The sequence below is a fragment of the Callionymus lyra genome, chromosome 2, assembly GCF_982586985.1.
Source record: "Callionymus lyra chromosome 2, fCalLyr1.hap1.1, whole genome shotgun sequence".
In the NCBI taxonomy this organism is placed as follows: domain Eukaryota; kingdom Metazoa; phylum Chordata; class Actinopteri; order Syngnathiformes; family Callionymidae; genus Callionymus; species Callionymus lyra.
Genome location: NC_141819.1, coordinates 41,809,435 through 41,833,003, shown reverse-complemented (window position 1 = coordinate 41,833,003; position 23,569 = coordinate 41,809,435). Strand labels below are relative to the sequence as shown.

General features: G+C 37.0%; 1 protein-coding gene across 1 annotated transcript in view; it reads right to left on the bottom strand.

Moving 5' to 3' along the window:
* LOC148087075 (cadherin-24-like) overlaps window positions 1–15,800 on the bottom strand; it is a 34,971-nt gene extending 19,171 nt beyond the window's left edge. Inside the window, exons 1-3 of the mRNA XM_087785303.1 lie at window positions 15,714–15,800; window positions 7,910–8,673; window positions 1,273–1,567 (exon numbers count right to left, since the gene is read on the bottom strand). Of these exons, the coding sequence (XP_087641429.1) occupies window positions 1,273–1,567; window positions 7,910–8,560 (946 nt within the window). The 5' untranslated portion in view covers window positions 8,561–8,673; window positions 15,714–15,800. The remainder of the gene's footprint in view (window positions 1–1,272; window positions 1,568–7,909; window positions 8,674–15,713) is intronic.
* Between the last annotated feature and the right edge of the window lie 7,769 nt (window positions 15,801–23,569).

Genomic DNA, 23,569 nt, shown 5'->3' with positions numbered 1-23,569 from the left:
TAAGCATTTAGTTATTATTTTTATTCCTTTTTATTTATTTATATATTGAAGGGTTGAATTCATTTTTTATGGAATAATATTATTCAAAAATGTAAATACTATATTTATTTAACACAGAGTTTGATTATCCAATAACATAATTAAAATAAACATTTTAAAAACAATGTTTCTTAATTCGTAGCTAAATTTGATACAACTTAAACATTTTAAATACTAAATTCAACCATTTAATATTCCAATGCCACTGATATACTTCCATACATCCAAACAGAAAAAACAATCCAGTTTAGCCGCGGGCCGAAAAAGGAAGAATATTTACCAAAAATGTTGACATCTTGGCTTGATCTAGAAAAATCATCCTAGAGTTCTTTCTCTAATCAAATGTATTTTCTTTGATGTCAGGTTCACTCTTAGTGTAGTTCTCCGTATAATTGTTGACCCAGAAAATATCTGTTCCTAAATACTTAAACATCCTCATTGGTCTCCATATTAACATGAACATTAATGTACTTTGACTTTGACACAACCAGCCACATAAAATGACTAGACTTGGCCCCCAGGACACAACTATGTCACATCTGGTGTATATCATTCAGTGTTAAAATTCATCTGTGATGTCACCTAAAAAAAACGTGTCTTTGTTATAGCCAGACAATGTCAGAGTTACAGGTTTATATGAAAAACTGTTAATTCAAAAAGTGAATAGTATAAGCATATAGATGGTGTAATTATAGTAATCAAACATTATACAAACAATCAAACAATTTCCCGAAGGAGACCTCCTGAGGGATCAATAAAGTTTTACCTTACCTTACCTTACATGTTTAGAAAATGAGAATATTGAATACTTCTCATCCGTCAAACTCAAGGCCCAGGGGAAAATTATGGCCCACCAGTAGGGGTGTGTATTGGCAAGAACTTGGCCATATGACAGAAACTACAACTAGATATATTGTGATACTGTATTAACAAGGATATATTTGCAGTATGTCAAGTACTTGACTCTGGTGTTGCAGAACTTACAGACCACATGACTCTTGACAAAGTCGTAACTGCTTTCATTTGTTTTCAAACCAAAATATGTCCAAACATCAGCTTTAAAAGCTGCTGGAGCTGACTGTATCCTCTCGTCTTCAGTCATCGCCGAGATCTTGCAGGATTTCACATTTTGAATAAAAAACATAACATTTTAAATATATTAATAGACCCTCCACATAATTGTTTGCAGTCAGGACGCCGTACAATGATCTATATTTCTATGGACGTCATTACCTATGTTTGCCATCTCTGGTACCGTGGCGATATAAGGCTCGTCGGGGAAGATGGGCGGGTTGTCGTTGATGTCCTGAACTCGTATGATGAACTCGGACGAAGGCTCGAGGGGCCGGCCCGTGGCTCTGTCGGTCGCCGTGGCGGTGAGACGATACTGATCCTTCTCCTCGCGATCCAGAGACTTGGTCACGTGGATGTTTCCGGTCTTGCCGTCGATGACGAACACCGAGCCGACCCCCTCGCCTTCCAGCTTGTATCTGGTCTGTCCATCTCCTCGGTCCATGTCTGTGTGCAACTAGGAAAGAACAGCAGAGCGGTCAGAGCTCCAGGCAACATCACAGAGCCATGACTCAGTTTAAGTTCATTAACAATGTTTTCAGAGATGCTAACACAAACGTGTGAAGTGAGCGATTTATGTTCCAGCAGGAGCTGCTCACTGAGTCTGAAATGAACGGCACCAGGTGTGCAAAATACATATGGGACCGGGATGAGTAATGATGCATACAGCTAATCAACGCGTTGGACCAAACATGCCATCAGGGCTTTGTTGAACGGGCCACAAACACATCATTGTGGACAGTGGCCATGTAAACTTTCTGCACGTATATCAGCGGATTCACTCTCCGTCTGTACATCCTTCTATTCATCCATCTGTCTCTTCCTTACACCCTCACAATGCATCTGTTTGACTTTCATGGACGTCCTTAACCATCGAAGTATATCAGTGCTAGCAGAATATTTAATATTTTACACTTCAAATGTTCAAACTTGAAATTGTTTAATTTAAAATATTTTGAATTTGATTTTAAAAAATGTACGTTGAATTACATTTGTTTGTCTTCTTAATTAAAAAAACCCTTAATATTTAAAAAATGAAAGACATTTTTTGACACATTGGGTTTGATATTTTAATGCCAATAATTCAAAAATATAATACAACTATGATATATAAATTGATTTTTTTAATTGTACCCTTTTCAATTCAATATAAAAATGATGGTATAACAGTGCCACCTGACAATACTAAAAAAAGGCAACACAAAGAGGATCATGTGAGGACGTAGAAGTACAAGTGTGTTAATTCCTCATTGATTGATTCCAAAGTCACAAGCTGAAGGCTAAAAAAACCCATTTATAATGTATTATTTATTGGTATCAAAGCATCAAACTAATTGTAAACTAAATAATATTTTTTAATCAACTATTAACCCTTGTGTTCCCTCTGGGTCAAGGTAAATTACTCTCCTTGCTTCCAGAAATACATCTGCAGTGGTGGAGGTCATTCACCTCGAAACAAAGATAACACAAGGGATAGCCAATAAATTAAATGCTTAGAAAATCATTTTAATAAAAACTAATTCAAAGTTTCAAGATTTTAAACGTTAAAGTCACCAATCTACTTCCGTACTAAACCACCATTTTCCTCCCGTCCATGTGACTTCTCTTTCACAGAACACCCATCTGCTCACGTCTGCTGCTGTCTTGCTCTGTGGGGCAGAGTGTTTGATGCTAGAGAGGATATCACAGGCAGCTAAGATAGGTACAAGGCAGAACGCACGGAAATAGAAAGCTGAAGAGATTACTCAGCTTTCATCGCAGTGAGGTTTCTGACCAGGAAACCTTCACATCTTCCAACCCCTAGGGTGCATTTGCACATGTTCATAATCCACGAGGCTTAGTCACAACTGCCGCTGTGGTCGACACATGTGTCGCCATGAAGGCGACGTATACGTCCAGGAAACTTCCACACAATTAGGGACGATGTTCTGTATGTGAAACAAAATATCCTCTCATTTTGCTTTGAACACACACACATAAGCACACACAAACACATATGTAAACATTAAACATTGAAACATATGGCAGTGCTAGTGTAACCTAAGCACACATTAGCATCACAGAGACCAGTAGAAAATATAAGATTAGCAAATGCTGTGTGTGTGTATTGGAGGATAAAGTTGCGGATTATAGAAACTCATGATAGCATTCCCGACAAATCACTGGAAAAAAGGACTGTTTTTCCCTTCATCCCTACACCCACATCCCTCCACTTCTTTTCTTCCTCATAGCGGAGTTTGATTTTGATCCCAAACCCAGCGTGAGGCATGTCTTTGTGGGAGTCGCAGCTATCTTTCTTCACTGCTGCTCTGCTGCTGACCCCCACACGACATCCGTCTTGCAATCCAGTCATCGTTTCCTCATTGACTAATTGCTGGTTCAATCCAGCTGTGATGAAGCCAACATGGAAAACCCACTCACACCGAGAGATAAATAAACCCCTTCCAAGGCAAACAGCTCTCTATAAACTTGCAACTCCCCCCCTCGACTGGAGCGCCTGCACGCTTCTCAGGGAAACCCGGATTCGTGTGTGACAAATGACTAAAGCCACTTAGTTTATTTCAATTTACTCACATCTTTTTCTAATGTTGCAGTTGAGTAGAAGTCATTATCATGTATTATTCAATAAATAAACACAAAAATAAATCACATGATATTATTAGGATCACATGACATATTTACATTTTCATGGGGGTCTTCTGTCCCAATCGTGGCCCTTTTATTATTGACCTGATTAAGTTAACCTTTGACCTCTCCCTTACAACCTTCAATGAGAGGTCAATAGACTACATCATCACTTTCAAGACATTTTTTCAAGCAGTTTGAGTGTATAAGACATTAAGATCAGGCAGAAATAAGTGTTTTCTTTGACTATACTACCTACTATGGACAGTTATGCGCCAACATGTAACTCTGGGCAAAAGCCGAACCAACATAAAAGAAAAATAAGCTTACTATAAAATGAAAACAAGTGTATCAATTTCTTCTTAAAATATATTCAATGTAAAGTATAGGACAGCTATATTAAAGGAATCAATATGTGAAAATGGACCCTAAAGTACATTGGTACCAATATTTTTTGTTGCCATCAAAAGCTAGCAATTAAAATCCTACTTTTAAACCGATAGATATCACACCAATGAAGTTTGGGCAGTCATATTTTAGATGGCTATCATGTCAAATCTTACATGAAGAAAACAAATTTGGCTTAAAGTTAGAAGTCCACGTTTGTACTTCAAGAAAAGTATACTTTGCGGCAGAGTAGGGGGTAAAGGACCATCTATTAGCTAAATTTAGCCTCATAGAATTATTAAAAGGCAGACTAATATCGCACTCAAGTTAAGGGAATGATTTTCTTCGGCCTCCGTCTCTGATTAAAGTTTGGTCCACTAGCGGGATTGAATTTGACAATCCCTGATTGAAAGCATAAGCAATCAATGCTCCACACACTTCCTGAGCGGAGGGAAGTGGACTTAGAATATAATTATGTATAAAATGTATTATTTCTGAGAAAGAAGGTCCAGTTTGATTTAAGCTTGAGGAAGATGTTGTGTTTGGGCTGATGACAAAGAAGCAACAAACGATCTCATTTGAGAACAGTAACAGAAGATGCTGAAGACCAAACACTTCAGCATCAATAGAGCATCTCGAGCAGCACAGACTGGAGAGGAGTGGCCTGAACGACAGATGGCAAAGTTGCTTGTTAATAAAAAACAGTTTCATCACTCTGTATGGTGGCGGGAGACTTTGAGGGGAGTAGAAACTCGCTTGAATATGGAATGAAACCGCAGGCACAAGTCTCTGGACTTTAGAATATGATTAACTTATTTTTGAAAGTTTTTGAAATTTTTACCATAGTTCTTTTATGGTTTATACTTGGGTATACAAAACTTTTTTTGTATTATTATTATTATTTACAACATACAATAACATGCAATAGCATTTGCTTATTTTTCTGTTGCAAATTAACTTTCTGTAGTCATTATTCCTGCAGCTAAAGGAAGACTGAAATCCTGCGAGATCCCAGCGATAACTGAGGACGAGAGGATACAGTCGACTCTAGCGGGTTTTAAGGCCAGTCAACAATCATGGGGTCTGTATATTCTACAACCCCAGAGTAGAGTACTCCAACAATACTACAAATATATTGCTGTTTTTACAGTACTCAAATATATTGTATTGTTGCCTCTATATCGTGATCCATAGCTTACATATCGGCAGATTGTTTTCCGCTAGTTTTCAGTTAGCCTAAATTTGCACAATAGGGGCCGTGGTTGGCTCCACTAGCCGCTGTGGCCTCAATCTAAAGGGCTGTGGTTTTAACAACCACATTATAGACCTCCTTACTGCGGCTCTTGACCAGACTCTTGTTAAAACTGGAAGACTGCAGTTCCACCACAGCTGTGGCCGCAAATTGGTTTCAAAACTGTGGTTCAGTATCAGACGTCAAGAGATAATATGTTTATATGATATACATATATATCTGTGGCCACGACACAACATTGAGAAACTAAACATGGAAATAAAATGACCACAGCAACTGATTGTAATGATACGAGGAAATAGTGTGTAGTGACTTCATAAGACATGTACTTTAGTTAACTCTGCACTTGAGATTCTGTGATTTGTTACTGACTGATAAATAAAAACACGTCCCTGTTTACACCACCCTTCTTTCATGTATTTGCAGTGAATGTATAAAGCTTTAACTTTTATATTATCTTTATATACAACTGTAATTAAAGTAAATAAACCTACAATTTCAACGTATGCTTAATTTGGCTTTATCACTTTATCTTAACAATCGCTCAAAAATACATTTTATTGTAATATGAAATGATGATCTGTTAGAATCACTTAGGGCACAAATACAACTTTTTGAAAAACTTTTCTTGGCCACTGTAGAAATAATAATGAACAGGTAAAGTGCTGTTTTACCAACAATATAAACATGTTATCTGCAAAGTTATGAAAAATAATCTACCATATTAATGATTTTACTTTTGAATTTTCACGCTGAAATCTGAACCATCTCTCGTCTATCGTTTAGCTTGTGCATCCATCACCTGGGTAGATGTCTCTATAATGGCTTCTCTGGCAGCCGGATTCCTTTATTTCGCGGCTGTCAATTGTTGATGGGTCACCTTAATCTCTCACCTGCCTCGAAATCGACATTATCTTTTTCCTCTATTTCCTGCAAAACAAACTGAGCAGCCGAAAGAGAGAGACCGTCATGTAGCCACACCGGCAACTGGTGAGACTACTGATTGCTTTAACAGCTTCTGATTGTATCAACTACGACTGGGAATTAAACATTTATGAGGCTGGCGAGAGCCCAATCGAGACTGTCAATGTAATATATACCGCCAGCTCCAGAGTGGATATGATCCTGCAGCGAGCATGTTAATGCTGCCAGCGCCTACATTAGAGTCTGGCTGTGACACCCTGTGAGATGCCTGCTGGGACATGAATGCTTCAGGTGTGCAGGAGATTCGATCACTTTAGAACCTCCGTATCTCAAAACAATCTGAGGTTGACTTTAAGTCTTCAACAACACGGCTGTGTATTAATCTAAAATGTTCAATACTGGTGACAGTACCGATAACTTTACTTTGATTTAATCTTTTTTTATAAGCTCATTTTTATATTTAAGGGTCAGAAAATTGCAAATCAGGGAAAAGTTGGTTAATGAAAGGTTATATAATGTCATTTGAAATGTTTTACTTTAAAATTCAAGGCAATTAAAAAACAAAATAAATGTCAATTAAAATAATCTCTACTAGAGCTAAGCTGCAAAGCGATTCAATTTAAATGTTTGCTCTCGCCACCTATCGTCTAAAACCGGAAAATTACAATCTACATCACTGAGCTTTTACGCCTATTTAGGGGTGTTAGAAAATATGAATACACTTTAAAATCGCATTACATTCTTTTCAGTTTTTTTTAGGTTTTGATTATTATAATTTTCATATACCTGTTTATCAAATTGTATTTTTTTAGTTATTTTATGACTAAATTGCGATAAAGTGTATATAAAATACAAATATTCACTGTGTTCATTCATTTTCTTGTTCCAAATAAACTTTCAGGTGCCAGATGGCAGCAGTCGTTACATCTTCCGCAGCTAAAAGAACAATGACGACTGAGTATGAGAGGATACAGTCGACTCCAGCAGCTTTTAAAGCTGACATCACCGCTACAGCATTCACGAAAGTGATACACATGAATATAGAAGAGTAGTTGCCTTAACACTGGCGTGCAGACAAACATCGCAGCAAACTTGTCAAATGAATAGCTCACAATGCTAACACCTCTGCCAAAGCAATATACATCTACTGTATATACAAGGAGCCCGCCTGTGGGCATGATCACAAAACTGTTCTGGTATTATGACTTAAATAGGCACAAATGTAAACATAACATTCAATCAGCAATATCAAGTCATGAGCATGTGATTACTTCTGGGTAACAAAAATTGGCCACAAAAGATAATATCTTTATACTCTGTACTACCCAAGCATTTTGGTCAGGGACTCAAAAAAACACATTTCAGTACCCTACCTCTATCACAACTAGGGCTATATATAAATATAGCAAATTTTTCATGATACTGTATCAGTATCGTACGAGTCAAGTCCTCAAACTTGTTCCAATAGTATTACGAAATAGGCCCAATATATTGTATTGTTGCCACTGTATCGTGATATCTATCATATTGCCAGATTCTTTCATTTCTGGACAGCCACGACCCAGAGGAACCGAGTTGATGACGCACCAACAGAAGACGACGACTGCTTACCCGTCCGATGAGCACCGGCTCGGGCCCTCTGTACTCCTCGATAACAAAAAACTGGTTCCAGAGCCAACTTCTCCTGTGGCGAGAGTGAGATCCTCCCTTCAGCAGGCGAAGCCCCGAAACCCTCTCGTCAGAATGGATGACCCATTTAGAGGTCTGGTTAGTCAGAATGTTGACACCTGTCTCGACGTGAAGCCCAGGAGCGTACACCTCATCAGATCCCAGCCCTCCACGCTGATTATTAATTGCACCATCAACCTCTCCATTAGTCAAATGGCTCATTTCCTGGCGGTTCACTGCCGGGTCAGGGTTGTGTTTGGACGTTAAGGGTTTGGCAGCAGGTTTTACCACAGCTGTTTGCTCCTCAGCGTTGTTCTTGAAGTAAAAATAACGAGATCCGCCGTCGTGGAGTTTAACGGCGTTTGGCCGAGTTCCAGCACCAGCCCGTGCATCCAGAGCGTGTCTTTGCAAATCTTTGATTCTCGCCGGGGAAATAGAGCTGTCTACGTCCTGCAAGTGTGCTAAAGTGTGTTTTTTGCTTTTCGATATGAAAGGCAAATCTTGATCTTTTTTTGGGAGGCCAGCAGCGACTGAAATGTCATTTCTTTCCCCGCCGCACAAGACAAGACAGAGTATTAAAATATGTTTCGCCATTGGTGCTTCGTGATCCCTTTGATTTATTTACTGAAAAACAGCTGATCAGGAGCTGCTGGGTATTCCGATCTTTGTTCCATCTTCGCTCTTCATTTTGTCTTTCATCGCTGCACCTGAGCAAAGAAAGAGAAGATTGAAAAGACAATATATATATATACTGAAAGTAAATATTAGTTTGAATCTTTGAGGTTAGTGCAGCAGACCAAATGAAAACCTCAAATTACAAAACAAAAGTATAATAATGAAAAGTCAACAGCTGCTCTACACAAAGACCACCACAATTCAATAAATAATTTATTATGAAAGAAATAAAATCCGAAAAATAAGAAGCGCTTCTGTATATATATATATTTCCCACTGTATCACGTGCAACAGAAATGTATGAATTTTTGTCATTTAAAAAAATCACCAAACATTTTGTGAAATTGAAATGAAAATATTTGTTAATTTTTGTATTGCAATTAAGGTTCCGGTCACTAGATGGCAGCAGTAATTTCGTCTTCTGCAGCTGAAGGGACAATGAAATCCAGAGAGTTACAGACGACGACTAAGGGTGAGGGAATACAGTCGACTTCACCAGCTTTTTAAGCTGATGTTTGGACATATTTTTGCTTTCCAGTTCTGTTAGTTCAAACAAAATAGAATGGTACAAACACAAGATTTCACTAAAAAGCAGTGTCCTGCTTCCACTTGGTTCCCGCTCACTGTAAAGATAGTGTCTGTCAACAGCAAATTGGATTGTTAGGGCAGGGAGCTAAACTTTATTTTAAAGTATCATACTTTGGCTCACATTTTACGCTGAAACAAAATATAACACACAGATAACACATTGTATTATTACTGTGAACAAGTATCAGTAAATATATAGAAACCTTTGGGTAACTCTTTATAAACTATTCATTGTCCAAATAGTTTCCACAACATACTATTAATAAGCTTGAAATTGTGCAGCTTTTAAGTCAGAATGCATTTGAGTGAAACGCATTTTACAGATCTTTCCTGCCTTTTTTGATTTTTCAAATTGTTTTATTCTTCATTGCAGGAACGACAAAATGTCAAATGCTAACTTCTAAATAAGTAATTTTATAACATGCCATTAAAAAAAACGACTGAACTTTGGCTTGACTGAGACTGAGAGTAGAGCATGCAAACATGCTGGTAGACTGCTATTTTTGTAAGGTTTGACTTGCAGTAGATAAATAAAAATAATAGATATCCAGTTCCACTGTTGCTACATTAATTTAGCAAACACAAAATGCTTATTATTCTAAGTTGAACACTGTAAAAAGCTGTTAAAACTACAGCTTTTTTTTTAATTGTTAAATTGTTTTTACTTTTTCTGGAAGCTTCAAATTCTCTACCTTGTCATGTAAATAAATTACTAAAACTAATGATAACTCTTAAAATAAAAATGAACGTTATGGTGAAGAAACATGATAAAGCAGGTGGAATGGGTGGAGAAAAGTGTCAGGGGTAATGTGTGATAAAAGAGTATCAGCAAGAATGAAAGGAAAGATATACAAGACAGTGGTGAGACCAGCAATGTTGTATAGTCTAGTGACAGTGGCACTGAGGAAAATGCAGGGAGGAGAGCTGGAGGTAGCAGAGATGAAGATGTTGAGTTTCTCTTTGGGAGTGACGAAGATGGATCAGGAATGAGTCAATCAGAGGAACATGTTAGATGTTTTGGAGAGAAGGTCAGAGAGGCTAGAATGAGATGGTTTGGTCATGTACTGATAGTGAGAATATTGGTAGAAGGATGCTGGGGTTGGAACTTCCAGGCAGGAGGTCTAGAGGAAGACCAAAGAGAAGGTTTATGGATGTAGTGAAAGACGACATGAAGTTGGTTGGTGTGAGAGAGGGGGATACAGAGAACAAGGTTAGATGGAGGAGGTTGATTCGCTGTGGCGGCCCCTGGAGGTAGCAGTCAAAAGGAAAAGAATAAGAAGAAGTTATTGTTGTCACAAATCTAAATTCAAAGTAAACTGAACATCCTAAGATGTATATATTCATCATAGTTAATTGCTTTCTATCGTTATAAATCATTGTAACTACAGTGGTAGTGAATGAGTTTTTTTTTTTTTTCATTTCTCCAAATATGTATTTTTAATGCTGTTTTTATTACTTAAAATGAGTTTTATTTTATGCTAATTGGTCAGCTCTACAAGAAAATGTACAGAAATATATTAGGATCTCAGGTTTAATTTTTGAAAATGATTCTGGTCACAAGTGGGACAAAACTAATGACAAAAGGACAATTTCCCTCCACAATTCCATTACAGCTAATGAATGTTTCATCATCCTCAAATAATTTCTCTTGTCTCCGGGATCTTTTGTAGCCGACTTGGACTTTTGTTCCTCAACTTGACTCCACAATAGCTGATCATTCAAGAGATGGATGTTACCTCAAAGAAATGGTCGGCCTGTGCCCCACGGAAAGAAACATGGCCCCAAACCCCAAAGATTAATTGGACTCATAAATTATTTATCGAATTACACGTCCTCCTTTCCCGAAAGTTAAATGATCTAGATTTTGTTAGCACTTGAGTCAGATCCAGGCCATTGATCAATGTGTTGTGCTCGGAAACATGTCAGCAGATTAACTGTGTAATTGTTGCTGCTTCCATCAAACGTTCACCTGAATCCGACTCTCTTCTCAGAGTGCCTCAGTTTGTCGACATCTGTTTTTTCATCTGCACGAACACAGGCAGGCTTTTACGGCGCACAAACACTCAAAAGGGATGCAGCGTGAAAACACATTTCTGCAAATTTGTCGGTAATGCGTTGGAAGGAGACGACGGTTGTAACACCTGGCAATCAGACCGAAGAGCGAAATGTAGATCCGTAGATTGATAAATAAATGTAGAAAGTCGGCTTTGAAAGTACATCATTGAATGGTTGAATTTGACATTTTAAATGTTAAAACTTGTAATTGTTTATATTAAAATAGTTCTTGGTCTTTTTGTGTTTATATTTTTCTTTATTAAATAATTAAATTCAATCGGCTGTATAGTGATAGGTTTCATTCGTATATTGAATTATTTTGTTTAATAACTTGTGTTTTTAATAGTTAAATTTAAAAATTATAAAGTTTTTTGAAGCAGAGTCACGTGACGAAAATTAAAAATGTTTTTTATTTTATTTAACACATTGATATTTAAATTCCAAAAATGTAAATATACATTTTCTAAATGAAATATAAAAAAATAAAGATAAAAAAATAAGGCATTTAACAGAAACGTAAAATATTAAAAAATAAAATCCGTTTTTATTTACTTTTGAAAACGAGTATTGTATTGATAAAACATTCCAGTATCAATACATTTTTGGATTTTCAATATTTTTGGTAGCCCTACCCCAGAAAACATTGTTGGCAATGATTTGCGTCAGTGCCTTATGATACACATAAAGTTTGATTAAATAGCTTGGTACTTTTTCGGTATTGTCTGGTGGCTCTATTATGCCAACATTTTTATATTAAATTTAAAAGAAAAACATTGAAAAAATACTTAGTTTAGAACATTTTTTTTTTAATTATTTGAATACGAAATTTCTACATATAAAATCATTAATTTAGAATTTTATTAATTATTAAAAAAAAAAAAAAATTACAACTATTGAAATATACACATTATTGAATGCACTTATTCAGTGAAAACCTTTCAATATATAAATTATTCAAAATACTCATTTCAACTTAAAATAATTCAATTCAACCATTAAATATTCTGATGGATAGTCTACCCACAAATCTGGACATACATAAAAAAAAAGTACTTGCATAAAAGCAATGATTCATTTCCTCAAAACACACTGACCTTGTTTCCAAAAACTAGATCCAAGAACTGAGTCACTTTGATCAACAGAACAGATAAATGATTTCTAGCTTCTGTATCTTATAGTTTCCTCTCCATATGGAGTTCTGGATCCCCCCCCCCCCCCACCGGTTCAGATTTCAATTATACACCATGTCTCCATATGTAACGCTTCATGTTGGTTGTTTTGTCATTTAAAAAAAGTATAAAATGTGATCCCAAGTACTTTTGTCTCTGCCTGCCGTCGTGCATTAGCATAGTCTGAGCTCCTCAGCTTACACTTCCTCCTGCCGGCTTTGCACCAGAAGCTTGTTGCAGGCTGTGTGTGTGTCACTCGCCGCGTGGTTTGAAGTCTTTAACGTACGAGTGCTTATATGATACGTGTGAAATGTAAGGCGGGGAGAGACGATGAAAGCGTGCGTCCCGTTCGATGTCCCTGCGATGAGTGGCGACATGGCCACAAATTGCAAATCGCTGTTTCAGTCTCACTTCCGTCTGCACGCACGAGTCGCTTCGCTGCAACAGGGCTGCTTGGTTTTTATTAAAAATAGCCTTGTGCATGTCAGGCTTTTACCATAGCTGTGGTAGATATGGAACCAGGCGGTGGGTGGGGGGGGGGGGGTGCTGGTGGTGATGCTGAAAGCTCTAGAGCTCCGGGTGCAACGTTGATGCCTTAAATGACCGAGGCGTCCACTGATCTCACATTTGAACTTCCCTAGATTCCTCACTGCCTCCACCATTTGGCTCGAGAAATCTTTATCCTCTCCGTGCTGCTCGCCGCACATGTGGAAATCTTTTAAGTCTCTTCCAGTCCGACTGGTGATGAGGAAAGGCGCTGCACTCAGCACATCAGTCCCCTCATTACGGTCACAGTTTGACAAGCTTAAATGAAACCGCCGCATTGTTGTGCTGAGCATGTGTTCTTATTTGTCAGAGGGGAACATCTAAGTGGTTAAAAGGTCTTCCTTTCACCTTCTTGTAAGACTGTAAACAACTGGGTTCACAGTCAGGAAAAGGAAATGCAGAAATAAATAATTCAAGGCTTTCTGAGACCTAATTAACGCTTTTTTATGGAACAAATATATAGCATACTGTATAATTCACAATATTGCATGAAAAATAGATCCAATACTCAATTGTAAAACGTTTTCTTTAAATGACGTATAAATAAGATAGCAGTTCCGTCCCTGGATCCAGGAAGCATTTGTTATGCTCACCACAGAAATGTTACATTTTTATTCATAATTTCTGTATTATTACTCATTAGTGTCTAAAATGTAATATTTATACACTTAGATATTTACTCTTTGTTTTCACCCTATCAATATTCAACAGTTCTGTATTGATTCTTTTGGTTGGAGGCTTACAGATCATCAATTGTATTGTAGTACTTTTATGGTTTACATTTCAAAAAGTATGGATAAAATAAAAGTAATTCTATTTTTTTTCCATTTACAATTAACATGCAAATATTCACTAACAAATATTTGTTCATTTTTGTGTTGCAATTGAACTTCCGGCTGCTAGATGGCAGCAGTCATTACCCCATTCACAGCGAAAGAAACAATAAGATCCCGAGAGATTCTGGCAATGACTGAGGATGAGAGGACGCAGTCGACTCCAGACGCACAACAAATGAAAGCAGTTACGACTTCGTCAAGAGTCATGAGGTCTGTAAATTCTGCAACACCAGAGTCAAGTACTCGGACAATACTACTAATAAGTATATCGTTGTTCCTATGGTATTACGATATATTTTATCGTTGACCGAGATATTTGACAAAACACATCCCTAATGAAAAGTGTTATATGTAGACTAAATGATCAGTTCTCTATAAACTTTATACGAGACCGTCTTGTTGCAGAGAAATCTTGGGGATTCAGCATAACAATTCACTAGCATCTATTTATGACCATAATGTTGTTACTAAACTGGTCCGTGGTGTAAAAATTGTTAGTGACCCCAGATGGAACTACTTTATTGATTTTTACTTCAAGTTTTACTTCCTTCTTCACCAAACAAGTTCCAGTTTTAGTCGTATTGTTCACATTAATAATCTCTATCTTTGATTTTGAGCCAACCGTCCGAGGGGCCCAATAGAACCACTTTCTTGGGGCGTGATTTGGCCCCCAAGCCATGAGTTTGACAAAGAGACAAAGTGGTTTTACCAGCCTCACGATAATCCACATAATTGTCGTGTCAACATAGTAATGAATAACTCTATGTTTTATTTAATTCTGTTTATTTAATCATTTTTAATTTTGTTTTTTAATTGCCAATTAAATCTGGCACTATTCTAGCCCCATGGCAAAGTTCAATAACTCAAGAGGAGAGCGAATCTATTCATTTGATTTTCTTCTCAACAAAAACATTAAATTGTTTCCAAATAAACAAATTATATATTCACTACTACAACCAAAAAAACGTACACTATGCATGTTAATAAATCATGTTATCTGTTTTTTAAAAGTAAAAGTGTTTTAGTTCGCACAAATTCTTGAATGTATCATTAACAAAATTGTGTGAAATACTTACACAAGAATCTCTTTGACACCTTCTACATCAACATACCTTCATATATCAGACACCAGCAGCACTCAGACCTGCTTGAATGTACAGCAAGAGCGCGTTCTAAAATAAGATTCTGACATTTATGCCTTCATTTTGTCAGAGAAAAAGACTTAAGAAGTGTAACGCTACATCATTGAAGCACAACGACGGTGAACAAAACATGACATAAACGATAACACTTGTTTTTTTAAATTTAAAATGAGCCGAGCAAACACTGGTCCCCTGCAGCTTTAATGACTCTGCACAGTTTCCACTGGTGTTCACTGAGAGATTAAGATTATTTCATCCGGCTCATGACAGCTGTGTTGTTTCACAGCTTCAAGAAAGGATTATACTCACTGATCCAAATAACAGAACTATTACAAGGAAATTGAATCAAGGCTGTTGAAGCAAAAATATCAACGTGAGTGTGTGTGTTGTAGAGAGGGGAGGGGGGGGGGTCAATTGTTGTTAAGCATCACTAAGAGGTCACACTGGAGGATGACCCTGGTCAAAGTAGCGTGTCGTCACGTGACTCTGCTTCATCCCTGATTCACGTCTTTGATGATGAAATATCATTTGTTCTCCATCATGAGAGTCGCCTCCGTGTCGACCTGTTTTCATCCCTCATTTCAAACCTCTTCACACACTTGTCTCAGCAGGGATGGAGACTCAACTACCGCCGCGGAGTTTAAACTTGTGTCGCGGACACGTCGCTCAGACGAGGCGGTCAAAGACGACATGACGACCAAAAGTAATGTTTTTCGAGAGAGAGGAAGACACTCACCCTGACGCGCTGACACCCGCCGAGCCGCCGTCCCGTGGAGCCGCGAGCAGAGGATGCACCGGCGGCGGACGCTGAGGTTCAACTGAGCTCAAGCACAGGTCTGTCTCCTCTCTAGCTGTGCGCGTGCTCTGGGGTTGCTCGCTCACGGGGGCGCGCGCACGTGCACACGCAACAGCTCGATCCTGCAATTTAAGGAAACATTAAAAACGATAATAATAATGTTATATTAAAGGTCATAACTATGGGTTTTTCTGGAGTAAACCGTTTAAAACCTCTGTTTGTTTGTGACTATTGTAACTATTGTAAGTGAGTAAGTAAGTAATTTATATTTATAGAGCGCTTTTCCAGACCAGGGTCACAAAGCGCTTAAACAATCAAAACAATACTAAATAAAATATTTACTAAAAAGGTCAAGATAACACCGAGAATAACACAGGAGTTCCAGAAAATCAAGGAAAAGCCTGCACGAATAAAAATGTCTTAAGATGTTTCTTGAAGGAGTCAGTAGATCCATTAAATACAGAGGGAGAGGAAGATCGTTCCAAAGCTTAGGAGCAACAGCCTGGAAGGATTTCTCTCCTCTGGTACTGAACCGTGTGCGTGGAACCATCAGTAGATTCTGATCCACAGACCTCAGAGCCCCAGCTGGGATGTAAGGCTGGATCAGATCACTGATGTAAGGAGGAGCCTGACCATGAATAGATCTGAAAGTAAGAAAAACACAACAGACACAAAACATTTAATACGAAACTCTGCAGCGAGAATTCTGCCCCACTCTAGTAGAAGAACTCACATTTCACCTTAAAACTCTTCACTGGCTGCCAATTTCCTTTAGGATCAATTTTAAAGTTCTGGTTCTTACTTTCAGAGCAATTCATGGTCAGGCTCCTCCTTACATCACTGATCTGATCCAGCCTTACACCCCAGCTCGGGCTCTGAGGTCTGTGGATCAGAATCTACTGATGGTTCCACGCACACGGTTCAGGACCAGAGGAGAGAAATCCTTTCAGGCTGTTGCTCTTAAGCTTTGGAACGATCTTCCTCTCTCTCTGCGCTTGATGGATCTACTGTATGCTTCAAGAAACATCTTAAGACATTTTTATTCGTGCAGGCATTTCCTTGATTTTCTTGAACTCCTGTGTTTTTCTTGGTGTTATCATGACCTTTAAAGTATATATTTTATTAAGTATTGTTTTGAATGTTTAAGCGATTTGTGACCCTGGTCTGGAAAAGCACTCTATAAATATAAATGACTTACTCCAAGAAACATCTCAAGACCTTTTTAGTCATGCAGGCTTTTTCTTAACTTTCTTGGGGCTGTTGTGTTTGTCTTATGTTGTCTTGAACTTTTAAAGCATGTATTTTAACTGTGTATTGTTTTGTTGATTAAGCGCCTTGTGACCCTGGTCTGAGAAAGCCGCTTTACAAATAATATTTACTTACCTTTCAGATCAGATTTTTTAAATTTATTTATTCCATTTATGGTTTATTATTCAATAAATTGTGTAAACATTTATTTACAATTAACATGCAATTATTGTTCATTTTGGAAAAGTATCCAGCAAGATCCTGGCAGTGACTGAGTATGAGAGGATACATTTAACTAAAAGCCATTTATGAAGCTGATGTTTGAAAAATATGTTTGTTTGAAAACAAATGAAAGCAGTAATGACTTCGTAATAGAGTCATGTGGTCTGTAAATTCTGCAACGTCAGATTCAAGTACTCAACAATTCTACAAATATATCCTTTCTTTCTACAGCATTAAATTATATCTTATCTTTGCCCCTTTATTGTGATACATATTGACTGATAATTACAGTTGGCTGGAGGATGAGTGAAGACCAATATTATGTAATAATGGATTCTTGTAACCTCTCCTTCGCCAAGATTTCAGACGGGGGAAAACATTATAAAGTAATAACTTCAAAACATCATCTTACTGCATTTGGTGAGGAAAACTTCAACATTTGAAACATGTCAGTAGGTTAGGAGAGTTGGGTTTTCACATTAGTTGTACTAATACTCAATATTTTGTTTGCACTTTTTTCTTCTGTTCACTGCTGTTTGGTAACTAGACCCCTAATTTACCAAAGGATTTATCCCAAGGGATTAATCAGGTTGTATCTATATATCTACCTAGGAGGGGAAAAACACTTCCCAGCGAATCACAATCAAGACAGTGGCGAGATAATCACTGTCCTTTTAACGGGCAGAAACCTTGAGCAGAGCCAGACTTGTTGTCAACAGCTTCCTGCCATATGTGTCACACTAAAATGTAAATATATGAAGGGCTTGTTGTGTATGTTGTACAAAATACATTCCAAGCATTTTTCTTTTTGTTTTTCATCCAACACTATCTTTGCTCTTATCCTGCCTTTCTCCCGGACTTCTATCATCCAAGGATCTCTCTCCCTCCCGCTCTCAATGCCATCCCTACTTCTCGCCATTTCTTCCCCTCCATTAGTCTTGAACTATCCATCTGCGAAAATAAGGCCACCCTAAAAGCTTGCTATTTTTGAGAATACGTATTGACCCTTAATGGCACACGCAGGCATTTTATTTATTTATTTTGCCCCAAATTCACGTCTCAGTAAAGTGACATCAAACCATTTATTATAGTTTTCAAGAGGATCTTTCAAGCCATGTAGTATTTTGTCATGTTCAGCAAGTCATCCAAAGTAAGAGCACAAAGTGTGTCTCCCGGAAAAAATAGGCCAAAGGAATTACTAACTCAAGGACGCATGAAAAGATCAAATTAGCGTTCAACCACTTGTCTAAAAACCATGATTGTAATTACCATGTGCCTGCATCTCTGACAGGACTCGGTTCCCCTTCAACTGAGTCATGATTTTCATAAAAGCTACTTTGCTGAAAATTATAGTAACATCACCAAAAAAGACGGGGGGGACTTTTCAGGACTGAGAACACGACCTTATCCTGTTAGGTTAATTTGCTTCCATGTTTTAATTATGCTGCCTATTCTTGCAATTTCAGTTTTAAAAGAAATCTCATAAAAAGAAAGACTCTTTACAGTGAGAAGCTAAGTGCACAAAGCACACAATAAAAATGAGTGTCTTGTCATACACATCTGTCTTTTCAAGGTATAGCAGCTAATAATGCACCTGTGATTACATAATGGTGCTGCTTTTATCACTGATACAACTTTGATTAGAAAATTGGATCAGGAGATTCTTGTCTTCTATGAATCCAGCACATGTCCTCAGAGAACCCATGTATTTGTCAGCAGCTGCTGGGATGAAAAGAATTGAAATCTTGAGCAAAATATTCCAGCAAAATAACCCATTAAGAATGAAAATCCACCACTTGACTATATCAAATAGCGACTAAGAAATCTTGACAAAACAGCGTTGGGGTCAACCACTTCCACGTTTGTACGTTATAGCCCAGATCAAGTGAAGAGATTAGAGACTGAACAGCAGGATAAAGGAATGTATTACCGCTCTGGCCCGGGTTCATCCTGGGATGTGTAGCCGTCAGAGCTGTCTGTTGTTGCAACCGTAAGGGATTTTGTTCGACCTTGTGACCTAGTAACAGATAAGAAGGGATTGTTCTCAATCTAGTAAATAAGAAAGTATAAAGTAGCAGACACAAGGAGTCCATGAGGGACTGATCTTGATAACGGAGCAAATTAAAAATGATCACATGCTCTACTGAGAGTCCTGGCAGCACACACTGCTCTTGGACCGTGTATACATATCGTTTCTATCTCAAAATCTGCTGTCAAATATAGTCTAAAATTAGAATTGAATCAGCTCTTTAAGGAAAGAAATGGTCAAGATTGTAATTAAGAAAGTCAATTTTCAATTGTTTGTGGAAGTAAGTGTAAATTACATGTGTCAAACTCAAGGCCCAGGGGCGAAAATACAGCCGTCCATATCATTTTATATGGCCCGCTCAATATCAAAGTTGATGTTCATGTTGATGTATTGACCTATAAAGATGCCGGTGTTAAGATTTATAAGAAACAGATTAAGGATTTCAACTAATATAGTTTTTGTTTGCTCATGACTTGAACAGCTAACAAAATGGCCCCTTGTGTGATTGAGTTTCGCTGATATAAACAATTGAGTTATTGATGAGATGAGGATATAATATTTACTTACATTACATTTTTTAGTGGAAAGAATATAACTTAACACTGTTTTTACATTTTACTTGAAATTCCTTTGACAAGGACACAGTACTTTTTGTAAACCATGGCATCGTTTATTATACGATGTCGATTTGAAGAAGACCAAAACTAATAAACTAATAAAAATTGCAAAAAAACTGCCAAATTAATGAAAATAGAATCAAGTTGGAATTATTCCTTAAAGAAACATGTTCAGCACAAGAGCTTTATTGACCTTTAGAACCGTGCTTTAGACCTTTTGAAAACAGTTACCTCTCCTATTGATTGAGGAATTGCACATGGTCGTGCCTTGTAATCAAAAATTAAGTCAATCGTTTGGACGGCAGTTGGAAGAGAAACTGAGAAATAGAATGACTTTAGGATTCCACAGAACATTTAGTAAAGGAGAAATGCCTCAATCAAATTCATAGTTTTTATTGTCATGTCATTGTCAGATGATACACAACGACACAAAGAACATAAGTGGCCATGACATGATATGAAATACAACTGAACCCCTGTTTTATATCCGCTGCAAAAACAATTTCCTACCCCAACAAAATGACACCTTATGAAATGTGTCTAAAACTATGATACTTTCTTCCGCCAGGCTTTTCTTCACAGATAAACGTCGCATTCTGTTGTCAGAAATAAAAATCAGTCATCCGCACGGCAGTGTCTCACTTTGTCATTCTTGAATTCTGCCTGATCCCATCTATGAAGAAAACAGATGGGCTTTAAAGAGCAGCGATGATACATGATGTTTAGTTTAGTATCCAAATGTGACAAATCTTTCCCTTACTTTAGAGACAAGATTTCTAGATGGAGGCAGTTTAGACCAAAACGGCAATCAAAACTATTTTTTAAGTCAAGAAGTTGACACATTTCAGGGTCAATTGAAAACTTTAAAACACAAAAATGATTAATAAATGGAAAATTTGTTTTTTCCTGAGCTTGTAATATCTCTGGATATTGAAGTTGAACTCTGAGGTTCAAACCAATACCTTTCTAATAAGAAAGCAAACTTTCAATAGACAATTTAGTTCTTTAAAAACAAACAAAAATAATTAAAAAAAAACTCACATTCCTTTTCTGCCAAGCCTGTAAAGAATGGATTTTGGTCAAGCTCCCACAAAAGGCAGTTGCAGTAGTCGAGAAATCATGAAAACAAATCAAATCCGAAGATTGAAACTATGATGGTCCAAATAATTCACAACACAAAATGAGATAAGTCCATATCCTACAAAACCACCTCAAAGTAGGGGTTTCACATGCCATGCCATTATTTTATGGGGCCCTCTATTTGGTGCCCAAGTTTTTAAGTATGGCCTAAGCAAGAGTGATGATTAATTAAGATCTAATGGTTTCAAATTAATTGTTATCATATAGATTATATAATTAAGATGGGACAGAAAAAACAAGATAACACTAAATTAGACAAAATTCACAGTGAAACACCAACATCTATAAAGCAAAACATGACCAAACAAAAGAAAAGTGGTCAAAACATATGTAATTCCCCACAAAAGACAAGTGCACACGTGGAGACAAATAGCAAAAATGTGAATCCGGAACTCAATTTAAGGATTCATCTGACATGGCCTTGAGCAAATAATATATTTGGCCACAGTTTATGACGACATGAACTGCATTCGCCTTTTTCTTCTTCATTTATGACCATTGGCAAATGATGCAAAGCTGAATTACCGCCACCTACTGATATGGAGTGTGGATCAATTTTTTTAATAGGAAAATAAATAAACCAATTTTATATTCTCCTTACTGATTCAGTTCTACCTTCAATCACAACATTTCTTAATGGAAATTATATTATAATTAAGTATATATACTGTATATATATATACATAATTAGTTAATTGTTGTTAAAAAAAACAATATAGTTATATTATTTAGTTAATAATGTTTTTTTCTCTTCTTCGTATTTTGAACATTCAGTTATTATGTGTTATTTGATTTGATATTTGTTTGATTGTTTATATATTTTTTTTACAATTAGAAGAATATCTTGATCTGTGCTTTTTTATTTTAAAAAGTACACTGTTAAGTCCTGTCTTGTTGCATTTGTCCAAATTTTTTTGTATTCTATATAAATAGTTTTTTTTATTTAATATAATTTTTTTTTGTATTCAATATAGCCATCTACCAGTTCTTCTTCCATTTTTCCCTAATATTTATTTCTGTTCTACTGAGTGGAAAGATGATGTCCTTTTCTTTGTTTCTTCTTTTGCAAATCTGTCAGCCGTTTAATTTCCCCTTGACCCTACATGAGCCGGTATCCAGAGAAAAGCTACTCTTAGGCCTGCCATCTGGATCTTAATAATGATTGTTAATTTATATAACAATATCTTTTCTACTATCTCAGTGTCCATTATTTAAAGTTATAAGTGATGAGTGATGAGTGCTGGAGTTTGAGAATATTATAGATTTTCTTGGTTTTACCTTCTACCACCCACTGGACTGCTAATAACAACGCCATCATCAGCTCCACAGGGGTTCCAGTATAATCAGGTGATTGCCCGCAGGATGCAGAAACATATCTGACAAGCGGCGAGTGAACATTAAGTGGTTGTACATAATAAAATACGGTCATCACATACAAGAGACTTCATGCACTAAACCTCTGCAGTCAAAGTAAAAGTGCATGAATGTATAAAGAGGCTTGCTTGAATAAAACAATCAGAATTAACATTTAATTATCAGTTTAATTTCCATTCTATACCTTCAGGGACACCCAAGATGTCAGCAAAACCTGCATGTTCTGTCCTCATCCACTCTCAGACGGATCGCAGTTTCCTCTTTGTTTTTGTTTTTCACTTGCTCAATAATTCTGTCATTAATGGAGATCAGAATTATTGATGAGTTGTGGGAGAAAGACAGGGCCTTCCCCACTTAGTCACAGCCACAGTAAATCATTTTTCTTATGTAAGGAGGCACTCAAATGTTTCTCTGTGGGAAAGTGCTGAACGTGGTCATGCATCTCTGCCTCTAATTCATTTTATACATTGAATGATGCGCTGACAGACATTCTCAGAGATCAGGCATGAAATTAAAAATGGAACTTAAAGCCAGTATAAGAGTATAGTCTTACACGGTAAGGACCTTAGATGAGATGTTTTAACTGCAGACCAATTGTGTCAAACTCAATCACACACAGAAGAAATATGAAACTCAATTATTATCTTTGTATTTTATTATACCAGTTGACATAGATAACATCTGTTCCCTATATGATCTTGAACACAGTCATCTTCATACGTCACAATTCTTGACATTAATATTAATCTGCTTAGAATTTATCTAAGCTTTAGAGCATTAGTCTACAAATAGGACTACTGCGTTGTCCATATACCTTAAAAAGTTGCCTTAAGCTGGCATTTGAGCTCTATATACAGACCAAGAATATGAATAATTAAAAGTCAAAATATATGTGTCCGTGGAATCCGAGAGTCGCCTCAAGCCTGGTACCCTGAAAGCATTAACGTTAAAAAAAAGAAAAAAGCATTGGAGGCAGAACTGAACCATTAGGGTCACCACTTGGCAGAGACACAGAGTCCTAAACAGACAATATCTAAGAGTTATTTTCTCTGCGTTGCACCATTATAAAGAGCTGTTTAGTGACCAAAAACACTACATGTAACAGAAAATGTGCACTTTGAAGTCAGACACAAGCCTGTAAAAAAATCCATAATAGGCTTGAATGG